This window comes from Rhinopithecus bieti, unplaced genomic scaffold, assembly GCF_001698545.2.
Source record: "Rhinopithecus bieti isolate Rb0 unplaced genomic scaffold, ASM169854v2 scaffold_6946, whole genome shotgun sequence".
NCBI classification, from domain to species: Eukaryota; Metazoa; Chordata; class Mammalia; order Primates; family Cercopithecidae; genus Rhinopithecus; species Rhinopithecus bieti.
The window spans coordinates 2,966,797-2,994,396 of NW_016805697.1; the positions used below are offsets into that span (position 1 = coordinate 2,966,797).

General features: G+C 35.9%; 1 protein-coding gene across 1 annotated transcript in view; it reads left to right on the forward strand.

Annotated features, from left to right (window-relative positions):
• Positions 1 to 27,600, forward strand: part of FAF1 (Fas associated factor 1) — a 222,464-nt gene that overhangs the window by 120,347 nt on the left and 74,517 nt on the right. The window contains exons 8-9 of the mRNA XM_017873517.1: positions 1,611 to 1,747; positions 5,891 to 5,979. Coding sequence (XP_017729006.1) covers positions 1,611 to 1,747; positions 5,891 to 5,979 — 226 coding nt within the window. The remainder of the gene's footprint in view (positions 1 to 1,610; positions 1,748 to 5,890; positions 5,980 to 27,600) is intronic.

The following is a 27,600-nucleotide window of genomic DNA, read 5'->3' on the forward strand; positions in this document are numbered from 1 at the left end:
TGGTTATTGCTCTTCTAAGTGTGTATTTAAACCTGCCTTCCAATGAACTTATTGCAATGGTGCTAACTTAACACTCTTGCCCACAGTTCTAGTTGCCCTTAACAGCACCTACTTTCTATAGTCAAAGCACAGATTTTTATGGAGGATTCAGTCTAAATTTCTGAGATGAATTTCTGTAGAGAGAAAATGTATTGGCTTTAAAAATTAAGAGGTTTGATTCTGTTTTGAATTTGGATATCAAATGAGTCTGAACGCATGACATTTTGATGCCGTTTGTCTTTTCAAATAGATTTACCTTCTAATGCATGCGATGACAGGACTTTGCTCATCAGCTAGAACATACATTTCAGAGGAGCTGTTACCTAAAATATTATCATAAGGCATAAGAAAACACACGATTTAAGTTGCCTTTCATGAACATAATTAAGAATTAATAAGCCAGTACCAGTGGCTAGTCCCCAGAATTTCCACTGTTTTGCCTTTTGTGACCTGTGTTATTAAAAGTCCATTATTTTTACAGACTTTATTAAATTGGATCTTATTAAAGCATTCTATATTTGCATTTGGTCTTTCATAATTCATTATTATTATGACATTTACTTTTTACCATCAGATCTGAAAACATATCATAAGCTACCCTTTTCTCTTGAAAGAAATGCTAATTTCAAACAGTCCTCTAATAGAAGAGAAAAGCTTTATCAGTTTTTTCATTTATTCCAGATCGTGTTAAGAATACTAATGCTAGACTTCAGTATGCTAATATCTTAGAGCTTTTTTTGGTCAAAAGCTTAGAATTATTATTTTTATCTCACGCTGAGTATGAAACTAGAAGACCTGCTACTACTGGAGAAAACATAATTGTAAAGTACAGTTCTTGATTCTAAAGACTTGTGAAAATGTTGCTAAAATCTGTTTTTTAGGATGATGCTAGTCAGTCTGTCTTTGTACAATGCTGTATTACTCTATTTAAGAAATTTTATCCTCTTGAAATTAATTTAGTTTAATTTTCTCATAGTTTAAGGGTAGTGTTGTAGTGTTTAAGACTTAAGAATCCTGCCGGGCGCAGTGGCTCACACCTGTAATCCTAGTACTTTGGGAGACCAAGGCAGGTGGATCATGAGGTCAGGAGTTCAAGACCATCCTGGCCAAGATGGTGAAACCCCCGTCTCTACTGAAAATACAAAAAAAAAAAAATTAGCCAGGTGTGGTGGTGGGAGCTTGTGATCACAGCTACTCAGGAGGCTGAGGCAGAAAATGCTTGAACCCAGGAGGCAGGGGTTTCAGTGAGCTGAGATCACAACACTGCCCTCCAGCCTGGGCGACAGAGAGAGACTCTGTCTCAAAGAAAAAAAAAAAAAAAGAAGACGAAGAATCCTATGCTGTCAGCTCCAGACAGCATTTAGGGTATGCTTCCTGCTTTTCTATGTGATAATCACTTCTGTATCATGTCAGATATGTTTGAAAACTCAATATAGCAAGATTTTACATACTGATATCAGGCAGGCTGTCTAATTTAACATAACTAACAACACAATGAGTTCTTTGTTGAAGTACTAGTAAATCTATTAAACTACAAAGCAAAACTTACTTTGTATTTTGTCTCCTTTTAGATTTCTGACTATGTGCAATAGACACTTTGGCAGTGTTGTGGCACAAACCATTCGAACTCAAAAAACAGATCAGTTTCCGCTTTTCCTGATTATTATGGGAAAGCGATCATCTAATGAAGTGTTGAATGTGATACAAGGTAAAGTACATGTCACAAGGAGAGTAAAGCCTTCTTGGTATGTGATAACTTTATAGTTTTTCCACCAAAGCTGACAATATTTCTATTAGTAAATTTGCATTTGAAAATATAGAACATCCTGAAAAATGTCTTCAAAAAGTATAGGTGCTATAAAAAATAATATGCTGCATGAAAATCTAACAGAAACATCTTAATAAAATTGCACAACCCTTGGGACACAGGATGTTCAAGTTAAATGTTCAGAATTGCTAAATTCTATAATCTAGCAATTAGGACATAATCAGTTGTGAAGTACTTAATTTCTATTTATATTGATTTATTGTTATAATGTTGATTAATTGAAAGAAGTGCTTATCTTTAGTTATCTAGAAAATCTAGTCACTGTATATTGAAGATTGAATTTTTCACAATGACAATTGTTTCTTCTTATTTGTATGATTCCATGTTTAGGGTGCAACCCTGAAGCAGGAAACTGTTGGATGCCTGTGAATTTAACCACAGTGCACATTCTTTACCAAAAAAGAAGTGAATGATTTTGTTTTGTTTACTGTTACTAATACACTCCAGGGGTTGGTGTAAAATATTACCTTGTTCATTACAAAGCTTAGGTTGAACAGTATATCTTCTCTATGCCACTGGGGAAAAGGTTTTTCAAGTGCCTCAAGCTAAAACTGTATCTGAGATACTGATTTCTGCCTCCATTTAAGTCTGGTTGGGAGGAGGGGATAAGTGTAAATTGCAGTGCCTTTAAAACCCAAATAAAACCAGACCTCTAGCATTTTATGTTTTCTCTATAACTAGAGCATTCAATTTCATAAACAGTGTTTAAAAAGACCTCCAGGGGAACTGATTTGCATAGGGTAAATGGATAATGAAGATAACACTTCATTCCTGCTTTCCCTGTCAGAGGCAACATTGCAAGAACTAGTGGTTCTCAAGGTGTGGTTTGTAGACTTCAGACTAGACCCTTTTAGGGTATCTGTAAGGTCAAAATTATTTTCCTAACTGTAATAAGACTTTTTTTTTTTTTTTTTTTTTTTTTTTTTGCCTTTTTACTGTGTTGACATTTGCACTAGTGGCTCCAAAAGGAATGGTTTAATAAAAACTCTTGGCACCTTAGCAGGAATCAAAGCCGTAACACAAAACTGTACTAGTAGCCATATTCTTCATTGCCATGTATTTAGTTAAAAAAGAAAAGAAAAAGCCTTAAGAATGTCCTTGATGAAGCAGTAAAAATTATTACTTTTATTAAATTTTAACTCTTTTAATAGTTTGTGTGGCACAATGGGAGGTACGGGTAAAGCACTTCTGCTGCATACTAAAGTATACTGGTGGTCTCAAAGAAAAGCACTGGTGTGGGTGCTTACACTGAACTACTTGATTTATTTCTTATAGAAATTATTTTTACTTGAAAATATTACTGACAGGCAAACTATACATATGTAGCCTGGGTAGTTGCCAGACGTTTTCTGTGATTTTTTTTTTTTTAATATTCTATAATGAAGTGTGTCAGCATTCAGCAGAGAAATACATAACTCAGTGAACCAATGTTTTACAAATGACCAGTGCATATTATAAAATCATATACAGATAAAAGATCCTTTCAAAGGGCAATGGATTTTAATGTAATGGAGTACACAGATTTCATTGATATGGTTTCAAATTCCATGTGCATCTAATTTGAAGAAAACTTACACTTGTCAGTTTAAGTGTAGTATCAAAGAATATCCACATTTATCTATGAAAATACTTCTCCCTTTTCCAACTGCATATCTTTGTGCGACCCGATTCTCTTTGTAAATTTCAATCAGTACAAGATATTGTAACTGGTTAGTGTAGATGTCCAAGAATACAGAATACGGTTGTTTTCTATTAAGCACACACATTACAGAGATTTGCAAAAATGTTACAGTGCTGCTCTTCTCACTAACCTTTTTCTGTTGGAAAATAGTCATGTTTCATAAAAATGTAATATTTATATTAACATGTAATGGGTTTATTATTGTTACTTTTAAATGGATTTATGAATTTGTTTTAAATATTTCTATTTTAATTTCTAACACAGTAAATGTTAATAGCCATAATCCACATAAACAAAAGTTCTTTGGGTATCTCAGTAATTTTTAACAGTGTAAAGAGGGGTCCTGAGACCAAAAAGTTTGAGAACTGCTGCAATCAACTATAAAGAGTAAGTTTGCCCTGAACTGCATTAACTAGTACACTTTTTCTCTGCCTTTGATCAATTAAGGGCTTAAGTATGAAGTACCTACAAGTTCAGCTTGGCCGTGGATCCTTCCAGTTAGGGCTAAAACATAGCTCATAAGTAGTGACTTAAGCCTAAAAATTAATGGCCAGTATGTAGTCAACCTATACAACTGTAGTATTTTCCCACTGGTGATTCCAGTATACTCCATATAGTACCCATTTCCCATGCTCTGAGTCTTAGTCACTACAGTTTTTAAATAAAACATAGAAACCCAGAGACTTGTCCAATAATAACATCTGCATTGGCTAGGTGTGGTGGCACATACCTGTAATCCCAGCTACTTGGGAGGCTGAGGTGGGAGGATCACTTGAGACCTGGGCAACAAAGGAGACCCTGTCTCAAAAGAATAAAATATCTATATTGAAGGTGCTCCTAAACTTCTTTTGTCATCTGTCATATCTATTAATATTAACTACCAATGATTTGTGTATACTTTACATTATCTCCACTCCCTCTAAGAACATTACATACTGTTATCTCCATTTTGAGAAAAGGAAATTGATCCTTAGAGAGCTACAGTCCATTTATTCACTTGTTCATTTATTTGTTTACTGAATAAATATTCATCAAAGCCTTTGTCATGTGCCAGACAATTTCCAGGTACTAGATTATATAGCTTATAAGTAATGGAATTAGAATTAGAACTCTAACCATAAAACCAGTTCTGTTTTCTTAGTGCCAAGATAACGTTTGTCCTGTAGCTCATTTACTGAGTGAGTAGTACTGATGTGAACAAATTAGATCATTTCTTTTGCCAAGGACCATAGATGTTCCCTAAACCCATGCTGCCAATGGTCATAAGGATAATTAGGGAAAGCACCATTGAAAGATCATGCCCTCTGGAAAAATGCCAGCAAGAATGCTTGGTCTTTATTGTCCTGTTGGTGGCCATTTCGTTAATGGGGAAGAAGATCCCTTCTCAAGCCATGGATGAAACCTAACTCTTTCTGCCTTTAGGTTTGAGAGAAGAGAATTGTCATATCTTTATATATCCTCATGACTTTTTCTCTTGTAGATACATCCCAAGCAAATAACAATGACTTAAATGTGTTCAGGAAATGGCATATATGTGTTATATGTTTGTTATGGACTTGGTCAGGGAATAAAATGACATTAAGGAAAATCAAACATTTAAAATATCTTCTTTATAAAGATCATAAGAGTCATTTAAAAGCAGCTGAAAGGGAGAAATATCAATTGGGCAAAAAAAGAAATCATTTTTTTCAGAAATTGAGTTACTGTTTGTTTCACCAGAGGATTTTTGGTGATAGAAGGTAATTCTAAATAAGGTAATAAACTGAGGTGGGTGGCAAAGAGGCCAGGCTTCGAGTCAGCCTCTTCTGGTTTCAGATTCTGACCTCACCACTTAACCAGGTTGACTTTAGTCAGACAGGTTTTTTTGAGCTCTCTGCGACTCATTTTTCTTCTCTTTAAAACTAAGTCATAATGAATCCTTCGTAGAATTGTTGTACAGATTAAATGAGATAGTATAGAAGTGCTTAGCCTAATCAGTGATATGTAAATAACTGGTAGTTGTTGCTAGTGTTATTAACTAGATATGTTTTCATAATTTGACAGAACTTTTGAACTTCATGATTTGGACATTCATCTATATAGTGCTAAAAGTCCTTCTTATTAAGAAACTGCTCCCTCAAATATAACTGTTCTGAAATTTCAACTGCCAGTATACTACTCTTTCTTATTGAACATATGAAACATTTCAATAAAACCACAAAAGTATTTTAACTGTAATTTTTTTAGACTGGTTTTCCTTTCTAGTTAATTCTAGAATGACTTTCCAGTTTCTAATACTTTAATAATTTGAAGTTATGTATAAAAAGCTTATATAAAGTTTGGCAATCTCTATATGTTTTTAGGGAACACAACAGTAGATGAGTTAATGATGAGACTCATGGCTGCAATGGAGATCTTCACAGCCCAACAACAGGAAGATATAAAGGATGAGGTAAGGTTAAGCAGATCTTTAATAGGATTTTGATGAGGTAATTTGTCAAATGATGGTACATGCCTGTGATATGATTGGTAAATAAAGATGATGAAGATGCATTTCCAAATTTACCAAGGGTTTTTATGCTATGAAGTTTACCTTTCAGTCCATTCTTTCTATGACCCCAAGACCCAATGATTTGTTTTAGTTTATGGACTATTTACACTTTGCTAGATTTGGGGTGGTTACAGGAAGTCGATTTGCAAGAAATTAGTTCAGAAGCATGTTTATAGAAGAAACTATAGTCCAGGAAATGATGTCTACTATATGGATTTTATTACTCACTTTTGTGGTCCTCTTACTCTTTTTAAATATTGAGATTAATTAGCAATAAACACATTTTATATTTGAATATATGTTTGAAGTACCTTGAGAATTAGCAAAAGATCTCCAGCATTCTGAATTTATCAACTTCCTAAACATATTCAGGTGTTTTCTCAACCTCCTAAACATAGTCAGGTGTTATAGATAACATGAACATAGAACCTCAAATAAAACAATAATGAAAGCATTATTGATGACAATAGTGTTCAATACTTACCTAGTATTTATCATGTGCTAGGCACTATGCTAAGCACTAATCATCTCATATGATCCTCAGAATAACCCATGAAGTTGTGATCAGTCAGTGTTCTGGCAGTAAATACAGTTTTAAGCTAGGTTATTTAAGAAGAGTTTAATAAGGTGACCATTTTTAAAGATGTGGGCAGGGTTTTCAAAAATCAACAGAAGAAGCTGGGCATGGGGGCTCACACCTGTAATCCCAGCACTTTGGGAGGCTGAGGTAGATCGATCACTGAGTTCAAGAGTTCAAGACTAGCTTGGCCAACATGGTGAAACCCTGTCTCTACTAAAAATACAAAAATTAGCTGGGCATGGTGGCGTGTGCCTGTAATCCCAGCTACTTGGGAGGCTGAGGCAGGATAATCTCTTGAACTTGGGAGGTGGAGGTTGCAGTGAGCCAAGATCATGCCACTGCAGTGCAGCCTGGGCAACAGAGTGAGAATCTGTCTCAAAAAAATAGTCAACAGAAGATAATACAGACCCAAGGCTAAAGGGAACCATTATCATCTCTAGGCCTGAAAGTCTAGGAGAGGGTGCTATATGGAGAGGACTGCTTCTGACAGAGGGATATAGCCAACCTTGGTAGCCCAGTAGGGAGGAAACTAGGGAATAGCTTCACCTTCCTTCTCTGATCTTCTGCTAGTATCTCCTATTAATTTAGCATAATTAGAAGCTAGAAGGTAGGAGAACCTCCATGGGCAAAAAGCTGTGTAGAGAACATGGATCCTGAGGGGGTAAATGGCAGATAATCTAACACAGATTGGTATGACTATCTATACTTTTCAGATGAGAACACTGAGAGTCAAAGTTAAGTAAATTTGCCCAAAGCCATATAGCTGGTAGGAGCTATAAATAATTATCTCAAGAAGTCATTATTGCTCGGTTCATTCAAGAAATTTCTGGATTTAGAAAACAACCTTAAAATAAAATATGAAACAAATATTAGTATTTGTTAATCTGAGATGTTATGTTCACAGATATTTATAAGATTATCATTTTAATATATCTGTTTTAAATTTCTTTTAAAAGATTTCCCTAGATGAAGTAAGGGAGAGTTTTATTTCTGAACAATGATGAAAAGTTTCTAAGGATAGTTTTAATAGACTATCCTTTAGTTACTGCAAATGTGAAACATTTAGACAGTTTTAATATAACACTGAACTATTGTATTTTACTCATTTATCCCTGTATTACATTAAACTGTGAGTTTGTTAAGAGCAAGAGTCATATCATATTCATGTTTGTAAGTCTGTCCCCTAACAGTGTACCTAGGACGAAGTCAGCACTCAGTAAATGTTTGTTAAGTGATTGAATAAATGAACATCTGAATTTACATAAAATAAAGTAACTTGGAAGAAAAAAACAATATTTTATTACAATGATATAAAACCTGGCCAGGGCTGGGGGGTGGCTCACACTGGTAATCCCAACACTTTGGGAGGCCAAGGTGGGTGGATCACTTGAGCTGAGGAGTTAAGAGACCAGCCTGGGCAACATGGTGAAACCCCATCTCTACAAAAAATACAAAAATTAGCCAGGGGTGGTGTTGCATGCCTGTAGTCCCAGCTACTTGGAAAGCTGAGGCTACAGTGAACCGTGTTCATGCCATTGTATCCCAGCCTAGGCAACAATGTGGGACCCTATAGCAAGTGTAGCCTGGCACAGTGACTCACACCTGTAATCCCAGAAGTTTCGGAGGCCAAGACAGGAGGATGGCTTAAGGCCAGGAGTTTGAGATCATCCTGGGCAACATAGCAAGGCCCCATCTCTACAAAAAAATCATAAAAACAATAGCTGGGCATGGTGGTACATGCCTGTAGTCCTGGCTACTCAGGAGGCTCAGGTGGGAGAATCACTTGAGCCCATGAATTGAAGGTTGCAGTGAGCTATGCTTACACCACTATAATCCAGTCTGGGTGACAGAGTGAGACCCTGTCTCTTAAAAACAAACAAACCAAAAAGATAAATTTTAAAATATTTTAAAAAATGAAACCCAATATATCCACATTAACAAATATGAAAATTTGGAGCACTGTAACTAGTTTATAGATTTTAATGTTCACTAGGTATCTTATATTGCTATAAAATATTGTTTATACTTTTCTTAATAATCAGTGTTTCATTTACTCTGAAGGAAAGGCATTCAGATATATGGTAGAAAGATGTTTTATCTGTTACTCTATAAATTGACAGTGACATTTTGAAATAATGAAGTACTGTACTTAGTTAGGAATTTGTAATAATAGGTGTTTTGCCTTTCAAGATTACATTTATCCTGGAACAGAGGCATTGATTGACAATAATTCACTAAAAACATTCTTCAGCCATTTAAATCTTGAGTCTCATTAGTACCAGATTTACAGATTATGCTGTACAAGAATATGAATACACAATATTTGCATACATATTCCCAGTTCATTTTTTCATCTTAATTTGTGTTCCCCATAATGCACTGGTAAAGAAATTGACTTTAAGTCCTTTAATACTGAGCACAAAATTTAATATGAGGGTTACAGGAAAAATCCAGCACTCCATATAATTGAAATTTTATTGAAATTTAATTGCAAGAGGTAAGGATTTCTCTTTGTTTTAGAGTGTCTTCATGAAAGTTATAGCTCAAGTTATAATAGAGTTCCTAAGAAAAACATTTCTAACTTTAAAGACTTCTTTTGTACTATACATAGACCATAATGATTTGGTATCTGCTGAATATGTGACAAGAAGCACTGTCCCTTGTTATTGTGAATTTGCCTTTATTTTTAAAAAATTACAAATAAGACTTCACTTAAGTTTGAAATTAAAACAGTGAATAGGTTTGGAGGCTGGCTTCCTAGGCCTGAATTTATTTAAATTTAACTTTAAATTATATTCATCACTTTGATGATTCCATACTTCAACCGGAGATTCCTATGTTTAAAACTTTTGTTAAATAAACCCAAACCTGAACCATATGTATACACTGAATCACTCTTCAGTGGCCCAGAAAGGACTAACCTTTATATCACTGATTGCTCTATTTTTAACTAGGGTATATACATTATATGGATCTCTGTTTTTGACGGAACCGCCTATAGCTTTCTCTCTTAGACATTTTCATTAGTCATGTTAGTTTGGTTTTGTAAAGGTTTACAAAGTACCTACCAAGTACCTGTCACTGGACTAGGTCCTTGGGACAAAGAAATCTTTTGCTTTAATGAGGGACTATTGGCAAAGTGTGGGTGAGGAGGAAAACAAGTATTACGACATTACAGTAGCCACATTTTAGAATCTATTTTTGCCTAAAGCCTGATTCCAAATAATAGATGCTTTTTAACATGTAAATAGGTTGATTTTTTTTATATGCACTATTTTTTAAGCTACCTAGAAACCTCTGATAACCAAGAGTTTGTGATACTTAGTTTGTGATCTATTTATTGTTTCATTTGTTTATTCATTCAACACAAATTTGTTTATAATCCTCTATCCTGCTTGCAACGATTACTCTCTTCCAGGCTTACCTCTGTGATTAACTTGTATCTGAACAATAGCTCGGTAATTATCACAATGCAGATGTTGGAGATCAGGGCAGATTTCAAGGGCAGTTACATCATTCTCATCTCTAGAAATTCTAAGAATACATTAGTGGAACATGGACAAAATATGCCAGAGGGGCATGCTAGGCTTATTTTAAAGGGTTCTAATTTAGGATTTAAAAACTGCATTGCCACACTGTAGCGAAGATATGTTTATTACCTAACAGCAGCCTTTTTGTTGCCAAAGGAAATTGTTGGCTTTGTTGTCTGCTACATGGAATGTGTAACTTTTTTCCCCTAAGCTTTGTCTTAGTCTGTTTTCAGCAGTGCATTCCTTTTCCTTTCCTCTGTTTAAAATCTCACCACCATCATACCCATTCTGTTTGCAGAGCTAACAATGACAAACAGAATACTGATTCTGGCTTCTGTTGCAGTTTTTTGTTGTTGTTGTTGTTGCAGTTTTGTTTTTGTTGTTTGTTTTTGTTTTTTATTTTTCATTTTTTGGGTACACAGTAGGTGTAGGTATTTATAGAGCACATGAGATGCTTTGATACAGGCATTCAGTGTGAAATAAACACATCATGGAGAATGGGGTATCCATCTCCTCAAGCATTTATTCTTTGAATTACGAACAATCCCGTTACATTCTTTAAGTTATTTTAAAATATACAATTAAGTTATCATTGACCGTAGTCATCCTGTTGTGCTATCAAATAGTAGGCTTTATTCATTCTTTCTATTTTATTTTGTACCCATTAAACATCCCCACCTCCCCGCACCACCCTTCCCAACCTCTGGTAACCATCCTTCTACTCTCTATGACCATGAGTTATTGCTGTTTTCTATAAAGCAGGAATAAATTGTCTCAAGGCACAGAGAACAAAAACAATCTCTTGGTACAAAAATTAAAGCAAAACTTACTAAACAGACCTTTAAAAGGAGATTTTACTCTTATTCTTTAAAAAATACACGCACATACACTCATACATATATACATACACACACACACACACACACACACACACACACATCACTTCTTAAAGCTAGCAAAACTACTCACTGGTCAGTAGTTCTGTTAAGAGAGTTTTCTGTGAGATAGCTGTATATAAATTTATATGTGAGATTAAAATCCAAAATATGATATTTTAAACATTAGAATTCCACTGAAAATGCTAAAGTTATAAAAGTTCTAATATTTAAAAGTAACTTCAAGGAGAAAACGCCGTGTTAATTGTTGATGAGTAGGTTACTAAATGGTTAGCCAACCACACCATAGGTGCCTTTCTGTAGGTAGCTATATTCTGCTTAGAAAAATAGTTATTTATCCAGTGATTTTTCTCCTTTCTTAGGCCCAAATCACAGAAAATTAATTTCTCTCACTTTGATTTATATATTCATTTCGTAAATATTTATTGAGCTTCTACTGTATAGCAGACACTGTGTAAGGCCTAAGAACAAAGCTGTGAGCAAGATAAACAAGGTCCTTGGGTTTACAACCCAGAAATTCCAATAAAGTCTATCAGCTATTCAGGTGCATGAAGCCCAGGGAGCACCTGGCCAGGGTGAGCCAGACATGTTCTCAAGCTTCAAGGCAGGTAGAACAGGTAAGAATATAGATAATAACAGCTACTCTTTGAGTTTCTGCTACATGCTAGGTTCTGATTTCTGGGGCAATGTTTCTCAGTGTGATTCCTGAACTACTGGAGTACCTATCTACTAAGATTCCCAAGCAGTTAGGTATGAATAAGCAACAGGTTCATTTTGTTCACATTTATTTCACATTTTGAAATGTAAGATAAATTACATTCTTCAGATCCTGTTTAATTTATCATATCTGTTACAATTTATTAGACTGTTAATAGATAATAAAGATTGATTGCATTGATTGTTTTGTCTTGGCAAGCATTCATTTAACAGAGATGTTTGGCTCTGACATCTGAACTTCATGTCATTCATATGTTATTGTTATATTTACATTCATTTTTCCTTGCTTAAGTTAATTATATTCTTAGCTTCCCAAAATGGATCATGTCTCAACAATGGTTCATTGAAGCATAAAATTAATGATGAATATAATATAATAATTACTGCAAACCAGTACAAACTAGTGTAGTTCAAACTACAGTTAACCCTTAAACAATGTGGAGCTTAGGATGTCGACTCTTGACACAGTCAAATGCAAGTATAACTTTTGACTCCACCAAAACGTAACTACTAATAGCCTACTGATAACCAGAAGTCTTACCAATAACATAATCGATTAACACATATTTGTATGTTATTTGTATTATATAGTGCATTAACAAAATGAACTAGAAATAAAATGTTATTAAGAAAATCCTAAGGAAGAAGAAATGTATTGCCTCTTCATTAAGTGGAAGCAGATTATCATAAAGGTCTTTGTTCTTGTCACCTTCACATAGAGCAGGCTGAGGAGAGAGGTGGAGGAGAGGTTGGTCTTGCTGTCTTAGAGGAAGCAGAGCCAAAAGAGGTGGAGGAGGTGAAAGAGGAGGCAAAAGAGGCAGACACACTCAGTATAACTTCTATTGAAAAAACTCTCCACATAAGTGGACTCACACCATTCAGACCCATGTTGTTTAAGGGTCAACTGTAGTTCAACATTAGTATAGACATAATTCAAAGAACTCCAGTACCAGTATAGAAGATACCAAGGCAGCTGAATCTGAGTGTGATTATTCTTATACTAGTTTCCATAAAAGAATTTGATTAAGAAGTGAATATATAAAAATTGATCATATAAGAGAAGAAATCCATTTACCCCTAGTGTCAGTATTTCTCTCTTAGAACATTTTTTGATAAAAGCATGAGCCCTTCAAAGTTTTGCTTCATTATTAAATAAAGCCTAATGATCTACCTCTCTGTTAAATCAATAGAATTTTTTTCAGAACAGAAGAAAAATAATACCCCTAAATTAAGAAATCTATTACTAAAAGCAGAGAAGATGCAAAATGCCAAAGGAGAAATTGTTTACAAGTACACTCGAGGTGAAAATGGATGCAAATCCTACTATTGCTGAGAAACTTGTAAAGCCAGCTGCAAAATTGGCAATTAGAAGCTAATGCTCAAAAGAGACAGCAGGCTGGGTGCAGTGGCTCATGCCTGTAATCCCAGCACTTTAGGAGGCTGAGGTAGGAGGATCACTTGAGCCCAGCAGTTTGAGACCAACCTGGGCAACATGTGGAAACCCCATCTCTAGGAAAAAAGAGGGAAAAAAATTAGCCAAGCATGGTGGTGCATGCCTGTAGTTCCAGCTATTTGGGAGGCTGAGGTGGGAGAATTGCTTGAGCCCAAGAAGTCAAGGCTGCAGTGAGCTGTGTTTGCACCACTGCACTCCAGCCTGGGCACAGTAAGACCCTCTCTCAGAGAGAAAGAGAGAGAGACAGCAGAATTAGTTCTGGATTAAATACTTCATCAAATGACACTGTCGAATGGCATATGCAATGGTAATGGGGTGGTTGATGGAAGAGTGATAACTATATTCTGGGCATTACTAGAGAGAGAGAGATTACAGTTGGATGAAACTACTAATGTGTGCAAAGTAAGAATCAGTTCTTGTCATATGTGCTGTATGTATGTAGAAGAAGTGGAAGTAGTCATCACTCTTTATTCTGTTTATCAACGAGAAATATATATTACAAGAGAAGTTTTTCACTGAGTGATTATTTTGCAAGCTGAGTTAAAATTTAAAAGATGAGGCAGAATCAGTACTGTTGACTAAACTACTTCAAAGGACACCACCAAGAAAGTGAAAGTACAACCCACAGATTGGGAGACAATTATTGTAAATCATTTATCTAATAATAAGGGACTTATATCTGGAATATATAAAGAACTCTTACAACTCAATAATAAAAAGACAAATTATCCCAGCAACAACTGGCAAAGGGTTTGAAAAGACATTTCTCCAAGGATGATACACAAGTGACCAATAGCACATGTAAAGAAGCTCAACATTATTACTCACCAGGCAAATGCAAATCAAAGCCACAGTGAGGTACCACTTCATACCTGCTACAATTTGTAGAATCAAAAAAGTCATCAGGGGCCCGACACAGTGGCCACTCCTGTAATCCCAGCACTTTGGTAGGCCAAGGTGGGCAGATCACTTGAGGCTGGGAGTCCAAGACCAGCTTGGCCAACATGGTGAAATCCCATCTCTACTTAAAATATAAAAATCTTTGCTGGGCGTGGTGGCACGCACATGTAGTCCCAGCTACTTAGGAGGCTGAGGCAGGAGAATCACTTGAACCTGAGAGGCAGATGTTGCAGTGAACTGAGATCATACCACTACACTCCAACTGGGCAACAGAGCAAGACTCTGTCTCAAAAAAAAAAAAAAAAAGTCTTCAGGTAACAGCAAATGTTGACAGGGATGTGGAGAAATCTGAACCCTCATTGGCTGCTAGTGGGAATGTAAAATGGTGCAACAGTTTTGGAAAACAGTCTGGCAGCTCTTCAATGGTTTAAATGTAGTTACTATGTAATCCAGCAATTCCACTCCTAGTTATATACTCAAAAGAAATGAAAATCTGTGTCCATGTAAACATTTGTACATGACTGTTTATAGTAGTGTTATTCATAACAGCCAAAAGGTGGAGGCTGGGCGCAGTGGCTTGTGCCTGTAATCCCAGCCCTTTGGGAGGCGAAGGCATGAGGATTGCTTATAGTCAGGAGTTTAAGACCAGCCTGGGCCACACAGAAAAACTCCCATCTCTATGAAAACATTTTAAATTATTTAAAATAATAAATTTATTATTATTTTTTTTAGTAGAGATGGGGTCTTGCTATTTTGTCTTGAACTCCTGGGTTCGAGAGATCCTCCCACCTCAGCCTTCCAAAGTGCTGGGATTACAGGTGTGAGCCACCATGCCCAGCCTAGAAATAATAAATAATTTAAAAATTGTTTTGGCCAGGCACGGTGGCTCATGCCACCATGAGCAGGCCAAGGTAGGCAAATTGCTTGAACCCAGGAGATCAAGACCATCCTGGGCAACATGGCAAAACCCTATCTCTACAAAAAATGAGATACTAAAACTAACCTACGGGTCACAACAGGAGTCATTACACTGGATATAAACAACCTTTGTGAAATACCACAAACAATATCAATTACCTTCTACTGTTTAGAAACTGTTATTAGTATTATTTAAATATTATGTTTCATTTTTATTATCTAAAAGTTTTATCTTAAAATTTTCCTAAAATTTGTGGTTTGCATCTGGGTGAGTATCATGTCCTCAGTATTAAAGGAATGCATGTCAGCTTCTTTACCAGCGAATTATAGGGAGCAAAAATTAAGATGAAAGAGTGGACTGGAAATATGCATGCAGGTATTTTGCATTCACATTATTATGCAACATAATCTGTAACTCTGATACTAACAAGACTCAACGGATGCAGAAAAAAACATTGGCCAAAATCCAAACATCCCTTCATGATAAAAAACACACAATAAACTAGGAAAAAACGAGAACTTCCTCAGCATAATAAAGCCCGCATATGAAAAACCCACAGTCAACATTGTACTCAATAGTGAACCACTCATAGCTTTTCTTCCAAGATCAGGAAAAAAGCAAGGATTCCAACTTCCCTGCTGCCTTTTAACTGTAACTTCTAGCAGGGTAGGAAAAAGAAATAAAAGGCATACAGATTGCAAAGGAAAAAGTAAAATAATCTCTATTTGCGGATAGCATAATCTTATATGTAGAAAACCCTAGAGATTCCACACCAAAAACAAAAAAAACTGAGCTTAAAACAAAGTCAGCAAACTTGCAGGATATGAAATTAACACATGCAAATCTATTGTATCTCTGTACACTAGCTGTAAATAATCTGAAAGATACAAACAAATGGAACAACATTTCATGGTCAAAGGTAAGAAGAATTAATATTGTTAAAATAGCCATACTGCCCAAAGCAATTTATAGATTCAGTGTTATTCCTATTAAACTACCATTGCGATTCTTCACAGAACTAGAAAAAAGTTTTAAAATTCATATGGAGGCCAGGCATAGTGGCTCACGTCTTTAATCCCAACACTTCGGGAGGCCAAGGCAGGCTTATCACCTGAGGCCAGGAGTTTGAGACCAGTCTGACCAACACGGTGAAACCCTGCTTCTATTAAAAATACAAAAATTAGCCAGACATGGTAGCAGGTGCCTGTAATCCCAGCTACTTGGAAAGCTGAGGTAGAAGAATCACTTGAACCCAAGAAGCAGAGGTTACAGTGAGCTGAGATCTCACCACTGCACTCCACCCTGGGCAACAGAGCAAGACTCCATCTCAAAAAAAAAAAAAAAAAATTATATGGGACCAAAAATAAAGAGCCTGAATAGCCAAAGCAATCCTAAGCAAAAATAGCAAAGATGAAGGGATTATGCTACTCAACTTCAAACTATACTACAGGGCTACAATACCCAAAATAACATGGTACTGGTACAAAAACAGACACATAGACCAATGGAACAGAATATAAAACTCAGAAATAAGACTGCACACCTACAACTATCTGATGTCTGACAAAGATAACAAAAACAAGCAATGGGTTAAGGACTCCCTATTCAATAAATGATGCTGGAATAACTGGCTCACCATATGCAGAAGGTTGAAACTGGACCCTTTCCTTACACTATATACAAAAATTAACTCAAGATAGATTGAAGACTTAAATGGAAAACCCAAAACTATAAAAACCCTAGAGGACGACCTAGGCAATACTATTCAGGACATAGGCACCGGCAAAGATTTCATGACAAAATGCCAAAAGCAATTGCAACAAAAGCAAAAATTGACAAATGGGATCTAATTAAACTAAATGCCTTCTGCAGAGCAAAACACACATCAGCAGAGTAAACAGACAACCAACAGAATGGGAGAAAATTTTTGCAAACTATGCATCTGACAGAGGTCTAATATCCAGCATTTATACGGAACTTAAATTTACAAATAACAACCCCATTAAAAAGTGGGCAAAGGGCATGAACAGACACTTTTCAAAAGAAGACATACATTGTGGCCAACAATTATATGAATAAAAATCTCAGCATCACTGATCTTTAGAGACATGCATATCAAAACCACAATGAGATACCGTCTCACACCAGTCAGAATGACTATTACTAAAAAGACCAAAAAAAAAAAAAAAAAATAGATGCTGGCGAGGTTGCAGAGAAAAGAGAATGCTTATACACTGTTAGTGGGAGTGTAATTTAGTTAAACCATTGTGGAAGACAGTGTGGCAATTCCTCAAAGACCTACTGGCAGAAATGCCATTCGACTCAGCAACCTCATTACTGGGTATTTACCCAAAGGAATATAAATTGTTCTGTTATAAAGACACTTGCATGCCTATGTTCATTGCAACACTGTTCACAATAGCAAAGACATGGAATCAACCTAAATGCCCATCAATGGGAGACTAGGAGAAAATGTGGTACATATACACCGTGGAATACTCTACATCCATAAAAAAGAATGAGATAACCCAAAAAATAACCCAAAAAATGGAAGAAAATATTTGCAAATCATACATGTAATAAGGGTTTAATATCCAGAATATATTAAATATATTAACTCCTACAACTCAACAACAGAAAATTAATTCAATTAAAAAATGGACAAAGGACTTGAATAGACATTTCTTCAAAGATACACATATGACCAACAAGCATATGGAAAGATGCTAAATGTCAGTAGTCATTGGGGAAATACACTATAAGCCACAAATAAGATGCCACTTCATACCTAGAAGGATGGCTATAATTTTTAAAATGGAATATAAGAACTTATGAGGATGTAGACACAAATTTAGAACCCTTGTACATTGCTGATTGGGATGTAAAATGGCAGCTGCTATGGAAAACAGTTTGTTGGTTACTTAAAAAGTTAAACATAGAGTAACCATATGAACCAGGAATTCCACTCCTGGCCATATACCCAAAAGAACTGAAAACAGGGACTCAAATAGGTATTTGTGCCTGAAAGTTCATTGCATCATTATTCACAATAGCCACAGAGTGGAAATAATCCAAGTATCTGTCAACAGATTAATGGATAAAAATGTGGTGTAGCCATACAGTGGAATATTATTTTGCCTTAATAAAGGATCAAAGTACTGATAAATGCTGCAACATAGATGAATCTTGAAAATATGCTAAGTAAAATAAGCCAGACATAGAAGGACAAATGGGTATGATTCATCAGTAGGCAAATTTTTGAAAACAATTGAATAGGCAAATTTATGGGGACAGAAAGTAGACTTGAGTTTGCCAGGAACTGAAGACGTAGGGTAAATTGGGAAGTTATTGCTTCTTGGGTACAGAGTTTCTTTTTGAGTAATGAAAATGTTAGGAAATAGATGGTGGTGACAGTTTCACAACATTATGAGTGTACTTAATGCCACTAAATTGTATATTTATAATAGTATATTGTATGTTATGGATATTTTACAATAATAATAAAGAGCACAAATAATACACATAGTTTTCAATTCTTGAGTGCAGAGAAGTGACAGGTTACTATGGGCTGGAAATTGGAAAAGTTATTATTGATTCTTGGGCTCAGTACTTACTGGGTACTACTGGGAACTGACATAGAGTGGAAAGGATTCAAGCTCTGCCTTTATGAACTTTAATCCTGAGCAGTTTGTTACTCTGTATTAAATTCCAAACTTTTATTTCATAGGGAAGTAAGGAGTCAGGTGAAGTATCTCAAAGAAGGCACTAAGCTTGTGCTGCAAATTGCTAGGGCCAAGCACTTTGTTAGATACTTCCTTTAAATCATCTCTTCTAGTTTTTATGATAATCTTAAAGGATAGTAATTGCCCCCATTTACTGAGGAGAGAGGAAACTGAGGCTTATACAGGTTAAGCAATTTGCCCAAGGTAATACAGCTGTGTAAAGGCCAGAATACACACTTACCTGCTTTTGATACGTCATGATCCCTTGTAAAACTGAGGTACAATTATATTAAAGACTTATGGGATAAACTGGATCAGTGCTCTTACCAAGATTAGGTAGGATCTGAGTGGGATGACCTGAAGGCCAGATCAGACATTCCCATATTCGCAAATATTATATTCACTAGATTAGAATAAGAAAGTTTCTCATATCTGCCTACTTCTACTTTTGTGCATGGAATAATGCTCACTTTTAAAAAGATATAGCCATACCCTCCTTGTTTACATTTGTTGTTCTTAAAGTGCCTGCTGATAGATCAGTTTATCCATGTCTGACACCTCACAGTAGAAGTTAATAATTGTCATATATGAAACTGATGTAAAGAGATTTGTGACTCAACATTGGCATTACAATTCAGCATACCTGTTCAGAGCCAGCCCTCTACATTTTTCCCTTTTGCCTGAGGTGAAGACTTCTTCATGGATTACAGTAACACTTTTTGACAAGCTTAGACTGGGTGGAGTTGCCATGTAATGACAGAACACAATTGATGATATCTCAGTAATGCATTCTTTTTTGATTTGGGCTGTCACCATTTATTACTGTAAAAGCATTCATTGTTAAATACTGGCCCAACCTGTCCACTTTTTGTTTTCAGTAATGGCGAGGGCTCAGAAAGTATGTTTAATTTTCTAGTTATGAAATATTAGCTGGCTTTGGGGATAATATATCTAGTTGTATTTTCTTTTATGTAACATTTAAAAAGTAGCCATCTTAGTATTTTCCAAATAAAAATTAAAACCTTCTAAAGCCTTCTCAAGAGGCTGTTGAGACCTTCCCAATGTCATAAACCTGACAGGCACCTAGAAACATTTTTTCTTCTTATACAGATTCTTTTTAAAAGAATTGGAAGAAACTGTTCTTGTCTTAAACGTAACACTAACTTAAATTCCTATCTTTGGAGACAGTCATATCCCTCATGAATTTTTATTTCCCATGGAGCCTTATATGGCCATGTTTGCGAGAATTTGGGAGCTGAAAGTACACTTTCATGTGCATTGTACCTTTACATTGTTTGCTGCCAAACTAAGGGAATACCACTGGTTGTTTCTGGGAACATTAAAAAAAAATAGTGTGAGTTCTCACCACAAAAAGCAATAGTATGTGAGGTTATGCATATGTTATGTAGCTCAATATAGCCATTCTACAATGCATATATAGTTCAGAACATCAGATTATACATGATATATACAATTTTTATAAATTAAAAATAAATGAATTAATATATAAAAAACAGTATGAGTGCCAGTCCTGTTCTTTAAGGAATTTGTCATCTAAAGTTGGAGAGCCAAAGCATATCCTTACAAAAAGTATCCCTAGTAAAGGTTTATTATATGATCTAGAAGGATTCAGAAGGAACAATCTTTATAGTCAAAAAGGACTTTTCTAAAGAGGTAAGGTTTTTTGGTTTTTTGAGACAGAGTGTTACTCTGTTGCCCATGCTGGAGTGCAGTGACACAATCAGGGCTCACTGCAGCCTCGACCTCCCAGGCTCAAGCAATCCTCCTGCCTCCCTCCCAGTCGCTGGGACTACAGGCATGCACCACCACACCCGGCTAATTTTTTGCGTTTTTAGTAGAGATGAGGTTTCATCATGTTGCCCAGGCTGGTCTTGAACTCCTGGACTCAAGCGATTCACCTGCCTCAGCCTCCCAAAGTGCTGGGATTACAGGAGTGAGCCACTGTGCACGGCCTAAGAGGTAAGATTTCATCTGGCTCTGGAAAGCACAGTACAGTTTGCATGTGCAGAGGTAAGAGGAGAGATCATTGCAAGGTTGGGAAAACATGAGCAAAGGAACAGTGTGTAAAGAAGTTGAAATCATGTTGGTCCAGTTTGCAGAAAGTAGACAATTTGTATAGAAAAAATACCAGAGAGAAAGATATTCAGTTGCCTTTCATTAGTATTTTTGACGTCACTTTTACCTCTCCAAATTACTTTATCCTGATTTTCATGCCTCTCATGGGGGATACTGAGAATTATCTGGCATTTTTCTTCCAGTTACAGATTTGTCTTGACCCTGGTTATTCTTTCCAATTACCTATTATCCCAGGAAACAGGTACTTGCAATATGGTATGAAAAACAGCAATGGCAATAAGTATGATACAGAAATGACACAAACAATACTTCTTAAGGAGTAAACATTTGAGTCTTAAAGGATCATATGTAGACATTTAGTAAGTAAACTACCATTAATTTGTTTTAACCACTAAATCTACACATTTTCTAGGGACTTGCTATATATCCGCATTGTGCTCAACACCAGGAGATATAAGGATAATGCATTCCTTTAGATGATCAGTGACATGCAAACAAAGGATTGCATGTATTATGACATAAATTCCATGATGGAGATACATGTAGGGTATTAGATCTGCCTAGCAGAGTTAGGCCTCACCAGGGGAAATTTTTTAAGGCTGAGACAAAAAATTAGCAGCATTGTGGCAGGTCGACTTGTGGAAAAGTATCTTCTAGAAGAAAGAAGGGTACTTTTCCAATTGATGGCTAGATTGGAGGAATACACTATCACCCAATAACACACATCATAATTAAGTGAGGGCTACTTGGTTAGGCAGAAAGATTCTAATTTCAGATTAGATATTTCACTTTAACAGTAGCCATACATACCTCTCATTTCCTATTGTACTCATCTTTGCAGAGTATTTTTAGCATAAACCACACCAAAACATGTTAGAGGTTTTTGGTTTTATGCCTGGACATATATAGGCAAAACACTCCTATAAAAAATTATAGCAGACTAGTGAAAACTATTTTCTTTCTTTCTTCTTTATTTGTTTCTTTCTTTCTTTTTTTTTCCTTTGAGACAGAGTCTCGCTCTACCACCCAGGCTGGAGTGCAATGGTGTGGTTTGGATTCACTGCCACCTCCTCCACCTCCTGGGTTCAAGCGATTCTCCTGCCTCGGCCCCCTGAGTAGCTGGGATTTCAGGTGCCCACCACTACACGTGGCTAATTTTTGTATTTTTAGTAGAGTCGGGGTTTCACCATGCTGGCCAGGCTGGTCTCGAACACCTGACCTCGTGATTCGCCCACCTTGGCCCCCCAAAGTGCTGGAATTGCAGGCATGAGCCACCGCGCCCGCCCGTGAAAACTATTTTAATAGATTTGCTTTTGGAATTCTCAACTGCCCACTGTTGTTTCATTGAAGAAATTCACTGCTAGTATGCTAAGATACACATCACAGCTTTGCACAGCTTTGCACAGCTTTGGGAATTTCAATGGTTGGAGAACAACCAAAACTATTATTCATTGCCGATAAGAATACAAAGTGGTTCAGCCACTCTGATAAACAGTTTCATGACAGTTTCTCAGAAAGTTAAACATACATTTAACTTATGATCCAGCAACCTACTGCTCAGTATTACTGTAGAAAAATGAAAACTTAGATTCACACAAAAACTTGTGCATGAGTGTTTATAGAAGCTGTGTTCATAATTGCCAAAACTAAACCCAAATGTCCTTAAGTATCCTTTATTGACCTTCAGTGGGTAAACAAATAAGCATGCTGCTCAGAAATAAAAAGGAGTGAACTTTTGATACATACAGCAGCTTGAATGTATCACAAAGGCATTATGCTTTGTAAAATATATCAGTCTCTAAAAGTTACCGTACAGTTCTATTATATGATGTTTTTGAAAAGGCAAAACTATAGGGACAGAGAACTGGTCAGCGGTTGCTAGAGAGTATTCAGGAAAGTATGTGACTGCAAGGGATACCACAAGGGATATTTTTTGTATGATGAAACTGTTTTGTATCCTGATTGTTGTGGTGGTTACATGAATCTGTACATATGTTAGAATTCATGGAACTGTACCTTACAAATAATCCATTTTACTGTATGTTCATTTAAAAATAAAAACAAGGAAAAGTGACAGTTTATGGAATGGACTTTAAAATGGGTTTTAACAAAATTTTATTGTTCCTTCCTTTGTTTTAATAACTTTTTGGATATCTTTGATAATGGCGACCATTATATACATAAGACTAGGCCATTTGCAAAATCTGTAAGACAGGTTTTATTATACTCATTTTATAGAAGAGGAAACTGTAACACAGAACATTTAATGACTTTCCCAAGTCATGTGCTAATTGGAAAAATATCTTATTTGACAGACATATACTAATTGGAAAAATAACTTATTTAACAGACAACAGTTGGTATTACACAATCTTTCCCAATATAGACTGCAGTCATTGGTGTGGGAGTTGTCAAAATATAGTACAGTGATTATTAGCATCACAATCACCTGGGGAGCTTGTTTAAAATACATTCCTGGGCCGTGCCTCTGACCTATTGCCAGTTTCCAATTTCCTCTTAAATAAAATAGGCATAGTAATAGTACCTACCTGAGAGTAGCATGCACTGGTACCTAGTATGTAATAAGCACTATGTAAATAAAAGTATTATTGCTGTTATTTTTAATCTAGGCTTATCTGGAAGGAACTTTAGAATTTACTTAATCTTACTTCATTATTCTGTAGTTTAGGAAACTGACACCTGTATAAATTATTTGCCCAAGATCACTTATAGAGTCAGGCCTGTGTTGTTATTTTTTTCTCCTTTTAGTGTTATTTTATCTTAATTCAAATTAAATAGTTCTCTTATAATGGGGCATCCAGTAGGTAAGGGCAGGAGGTGGGGAAAAAGATTTGCAAATGATTTTGAATTCTAGCATTTTGTTTTAAATAGCATTTTCTTTTAAAAAATTTGTCCATGCACTTTTATTAGAAAATACTCCCTTAAATTCTCTTTTCATAAAGCTCTTACATGCACATGAATGTATTTGATTATACCACTTTAGCAGTTGTAAAATATTTACCCTGAGGAAAAGATATACTAGAATAACGGTATGTAAATACAAAGAATACAACCTATGGAATCTGTTCACTGCAAATATTCCAGGTGTAACTGAGACAAAGAACATACACTTTGTAATCCTGAACCAGTTTATTTATGCTGCAAAGCAGTAGATAGATTCAGCTTTGCAGCCAATCCAAAGTGTTTGTGAAAATCTCTTGTCTGGAAAGGGAGTGAAACCTTCTATGCAGCTTTTTAATCCAAAGATCAATTTGAATGTATAGCTGTAGATATCTAATTACTGTTTACTGAAAGATTGAACTACAGGATTTCACTTTGAAAGTCAGGACCAGCCAACCATGGAGAACAAACCTACATATGCTTGAGAACCTTTTTGCATTTGCTTCTCAGTCTTTTGTCAAGAAAGGAGCTGTCTAACATATACCTGCCTAATTACTCCCTCTTCACTTTGGAGGGACTCTAATTACCCATTCATGTGCTGTATCTTTAACCACTGAATATAGTTTAGTTGGTAAAATGTGTGCTCTGTATTTCGGTCCAAGAAAAATTCATTCAGTGTCTGCCATGTGACAAGTCCAGGCCAAGGTACTATGGTTTCTGCCTTTAGGGTACTTGCCACTTATCTCTAAAACTGAAACCTCAGTACCTGAAGCAGTTAGAGACCAGATTGGTTCAAAACGAAGGGATATGGTCCACGAACAAGTGGAAGTTCAGAAGAATAAGAGAGGAGGATAGACTAGGTGAATCTAAAGAAAGATAGGGTTTGAATTAGGACCTGGGTAAATGGAAGAGTCCATGACTCATGAGAGATAGCTGTAAGTTAATGGTTAAGAGTTTGCAGTGCTATATTGCCTGAATTCAAATCCTAGCTCTTCTACCTAGCAGCTGTATAATCTTGAGAAAAGTCACTTAATCTTTCTGTGCCTCAGTTACTTCAGTTAGTAGCCATTTGATAAGACTGTTGTGAAGATTAAATCAGTTGATACATGTAAAGTGCTTAGACTGGTGCCTGACATCTAGTAGATAATCAGAAAATATTATCTGTAATAATACTAATAATATAAACTAAGTTTGGAAGAATGAGTAGGAAGAATCATTTGGATTAAGAAAGAAGAACATTATAAAAATTTGGATATGTGATACAGCTTGGAAGTGTCAAATGGCTTGGGATATGTGGGAAAGAAGTAATTCAATAAGGCAAGAAGGAGTTATTCATAGACAGAAGTGAGGAGGGAGAGGACTGAAAATGTGCATTAGGGCACATTTTTCTTGAAGGTATGTCTATGTTCTGCTATAAAGCTTGAACCTTAAACTGGGCAGTAAGCATTCATTGCTTCTTTTAAGCAGGAAATTAGCAAGATTAGATTTGCAATTTAGGAAACTAATTTGATAGGTATAACATTTGCTTACTCACTTTGTTCCTATCTTTATGATAATACCATTTTGTTATAATTTCTGTTATTTTGTTTGCTTTCTGAACTACAGTGCTTTTCCAGCTGTGGTCTTTGAGCATACCTTTGGCTTCTAAGCTAGACCTACTGAATCAGAATCTCTGCAGGTGGGCCAGAGAGTCTGTGTTTTCACGAATTTCCTATGTAACAAGTGATTTCTATGTATCTTAAAATTTAAGAACCATTGGTTTAGTGGAAAGAACATAGGTTTTAGAAACAGACCTACATACAAAACCCGATTCAGTTCCTTATGAGATATACACCATGGGCAAGTTACATAGCCAATTCAAGTCTCAGTTTCCCCATCTGTCAAGTAGAAATAATATCCCATTGTGGTATTGTGGGAATGAAAAGAAATAGCATATGTAAAATGACTAACCCATAATAGGCCCTCCTGTATATTGACTTCTTTTCTAAGCTTATATATCCATCTCATACAACTAATGAGAGAAGGAAACTGTCTTACTCATCTTATCTCCAGTTTCTAACACAGGGCCTACATTTAGTAGATGTGCAGTAAATATTTTATAAATATGTAAGTGGATGAACGAATTTTATGGGGAGAAACTGGAAGTTAGGAGACTTATTAATAGGCTAATGCCATAATCTCTGAGTTAGTGATGACAGGATCTAAACTGAGGCATCATTCTTGAAAAATGTACAGGTTCCATCCTAGGTTACGAGGCAGACGTGTACATTGTCTCTGGATTGGTTTAGCCTTAACATAAACTCTCACTAGTTAGCCAGTTTCATGTAAAGCAGACACTGAGACGGCAATCCATAGTTTGAAATTCTCCCACTAAAGAAATTAGTAAGCCAGTCCTAAATTCAGCTTTTTAGCTGACTCCCACATACCACTTCTATCCAGATGAAAAAGAATCTTTTCTAAACAGCTCCACCGGAAATTCCAGAGACTTACATTCTAGCAAAGCAAGACAATCTCAGTTAGGACTTGGAAGTTACTTGCTGCTTGTGAATTCATCTCTGTTTTTATAGTCCTACACAGACTATTTTGAAATTTCTCTGTTTAAAACTGTTGATTACTGGAGTTTAAAAAAATAACCAGTTAGTCTAACATTATATAAAAGGCTAAATCTTTGATATAATAAGTAGTAACCTGAAAGAATGTCATGTCAGATTTGCCATAATCCTTATTTCACTGTTTTTGAGCACCAGCAGATAATGATTTTACAGACAAATCCATTTAGCAGATATGAACTTACAATGCAGATGTATGTGGAACCAAATGCTCATTTGATGTTCATTTTTTAAAAATCTGCCAAGCACCAAGCACTGCTTGGGGGTCAGAATAAAGAGATAGCTATGACAAAGTCTCTTCAATTTGCTTAAAGTCTGAAAAGAGAAATAGACATGTAAATAAATGGTGACAACTCTGCAGAATAATATAAGACTGGAGGTAAATATCATTCCTTAGCATCTTGCCTTTCTCTAAGGAGAATCCATTGAGAATTAAATGAACTAAACTTGTATTTGTTTTTCCTATACAATTCATTCAGCAAGTTGAAACAGATTATTCCTTACACACCCAGGAAAATCATTCCACAACAGTCTGCTACACTAATTCAAGGATCGTATTTGCACTGTTTGGAAGGAAGAAAATGTAGAGGTAGAGAAATACAATAAACATGTAGGTTCAAGATAAGTTAAATAACAGAAAGAGCTGTAGATTAGGTATCAGGAGGCCTGCATTCTAACAAGCTGTGTGACTCTGGGAAAATCACTTATGCTTTCTGAGTCTCAGTTTCCTCATCTCTGAATAGGGATAAAAGCCCCTTCCTGGCCAGCCTAATTGTTGTATCACATGTAAAAGTGCTTTGTAAACTTTGAAATATAAGACATTCTTATACACCAGTAACAGACAAGCAGAGAGCCAATTCAGGAATGAACTTCCATTCACAATTGCTTCAAAGAGAATAAAATACCTAGGAATCCAACTTACAAGGGATGTAAAGGACCTCTTCAAGGAGAACTACAAACCACTGCTCAGTGAAATCAAAGAGGACACAAACAAATGGAAGAACATACCATGCTCATGGATAGGAAGAATCAATATCGTGAAAATGGCCATACTGCCCAAGGTTATTTATAGATTCAATGCCATCCCCATCAAGCTACCAATGAGTTTCTTCACAGAATTGGAAAAAACTGCTTTAAAGTTCATATGGAACCAAAAAAGAGCCCGCATTGCCAAGACAATCCTAAGTCAAAAGACAAA